The sequence below is a fragment of the Anarrhichthys ocellatus genome, unplaced genomic scaffold (genome assembly GCF_004355925.1).
Source record: "Anarrhichthys ocellatus isolate YVR2014 unplaced genomic scaffold, GSC_Weel_1.0 scaffold6537, whole genome shotgun sequence".
In the NCBI taxonomy this organism is placed as follows: Eukaryota; Metazoa; Chordata; class Actinopteri; order Perciformes; family Anarhichadidae; genus Anarrhichthys; species Anarrhichthys ocellatus.
Window position 1 is genome coordinate 1 of NW_022286511.1, and position 1,668 is coordinate 1,668.

The following is a 1,668-nucleotide window of genomic DNA, read 5'->3' on the forward strand; positions in this document are numbered from 1 at the left end:
ACGTATACGTATATATATATATATATACGTATATATATATCTCATATATATATATATTTTAAAACAAATCTTTCAACCAAGTCAAACACAAGAACTGTAAATTGTTCCATTTATTACTTTTTCAAAGCAATTTCTACAAAGTGGTGACGCATGAACACTTTCATTGTAAATGGTTTTGTGCTGTGGAGCTGCAGGGATCCATGATCCTCTGAGCCTCTGAGCTGAGACACCTTCACTTCTTTATGTAGCAAACTTCTTCTGGCGGACTGGTGCAGGCAGCTGAGACATGATGTCCAGCAGGGGGCGCTCCACTACAACCAGAGAATGGTCCTCCAGCAAGCTCACACACATGAGGTGCTGAAAATCAGGAGAACAAACCATGTCACATAAATGTAGTGTAGTTAACAGAGTCGCTGCTGGCTTAATCATTTAAAGATTATGGTTTCAGGTGGAAGGCAGATGTTTTCAGAGCGATATAAAATAGATATTAGAGATAAATTATGACCTGTTCCAACACTCGCTCTGAACACTTTCCTTTACTTTAATCAGTGCCAAAAAATCATCCGAGTTGTGTGTTTTTATGCAAACAACCACCATATATGAAATAAAGTCAAAGGACAACATGTAGAGCTTTTAGATGTGTTTTGCTGACTTTTGAAGTTATTGTTCAGGATAGTGATGATTGTAGATTTGATTTTAACGCACTGGTGGTGATCACAAGTTCAGGAATCGGAAAGGAATAAAATGGCATTGCAAGATAAAACTCAAAGATGCTGATTGGTAACTGGCCGGCTGGACACAAACAACTGACGAGCGCAGAATCTAATCTTTTTTACCAGACGCGGTTAAAGCATATGGTTTAATTTTGGGCAACATTTGAAATGAGAAATGTAGAACAAAGTGATTTTGTTGAAATACCAAATCTAAAAAGGTTCGATTTAGTTTATTTTCCAGACTGAAGAATTTGTACACACGATGTGTTTAAGGACGGTCAGAAAGTTGAAAATCTGACAATAATGTCTGAAATGACACCATTCATCGTAGGCTGAAGCGGTAAGAAACAAAGGCTCAAGAGGGCTCAACACACTCCCACCAACGCAGCCCCGTGTGCTGGGTGTGTCACTAGCAGAGCAGTTGGAGTAGAGCTCCACGGGGCTCGGGGAACCTACCTGGAAGTTCTTGCATATCTTGAAGGCGTGGCTGTGTATGATCCTCTCTGGCTCAGGAAGACTCCTCAGTGTCATCTGGTTGTAGAGCACATTCTTAGCTTCAGGGAGGGGCTGCATGTGGAGACATTACACACAAATATAGCATGAGGATTAATTAACCCCTCAATCCCCATCCGTCACTGAGAGGAAGACAACACGGCGCCGATAGAGCAACAGTCCTCACTCGTTATGTAAGGACCTGGCAGACAGGTGTTTGAACATACCAGACTCTGGTCGATGATGCAGAACATGAACATGTCGTGCAGAATGATGTGAGCTGGATTTTTGGGATTGAAGGCGACATGGGTGATGGGGGTGTCCCTCTCCAACCACAGAGAGTGCAGTCCTTGTTTCTGCAGCCTGCGACTCCACGCTGTGTACTCCTTCTGCACCAGAGAGTACTCAAAGATCTGACACACACACACACACACACACACACACACACACACACACACACACA

At 42.6% G+C, this 1,668-nt stretch overlaps 1 protein-coding gene across 1 annotated transcript in view; it reads right to left on the reverse strand.

Moving 5' to 3' along the window:
- Window positions 1–95: 95 nt before the first annotated feature.
- LOC116380242 (U3 small nucleolar RNA-associated protein 4 homolog) overlaps window positions 96–1,668 on the reverse strand; it is a 2,689-nt gene continuing 1,116 nt past the window's right edge. The window contains exons 3-5 of the mRNA XM_031842186.1: window positions 1,433–1,618; window positions 1,170–1,280; window positions 96–357 (exon numbers count right to left, since the gene is read on the reverse strand). Coding sequence (XP_031698046.1) covers window positions 241–357; window positions 1,170–1,280; window positions 1,433–1,618 — 414 coding nt within the window. The 3' untranslated portion in view covers window positions 96–240. The remainder of the gene's footprint in view (window positions 358–1,169; window positions 1,281–1,432; window positions 1,619–1,668) is intronic.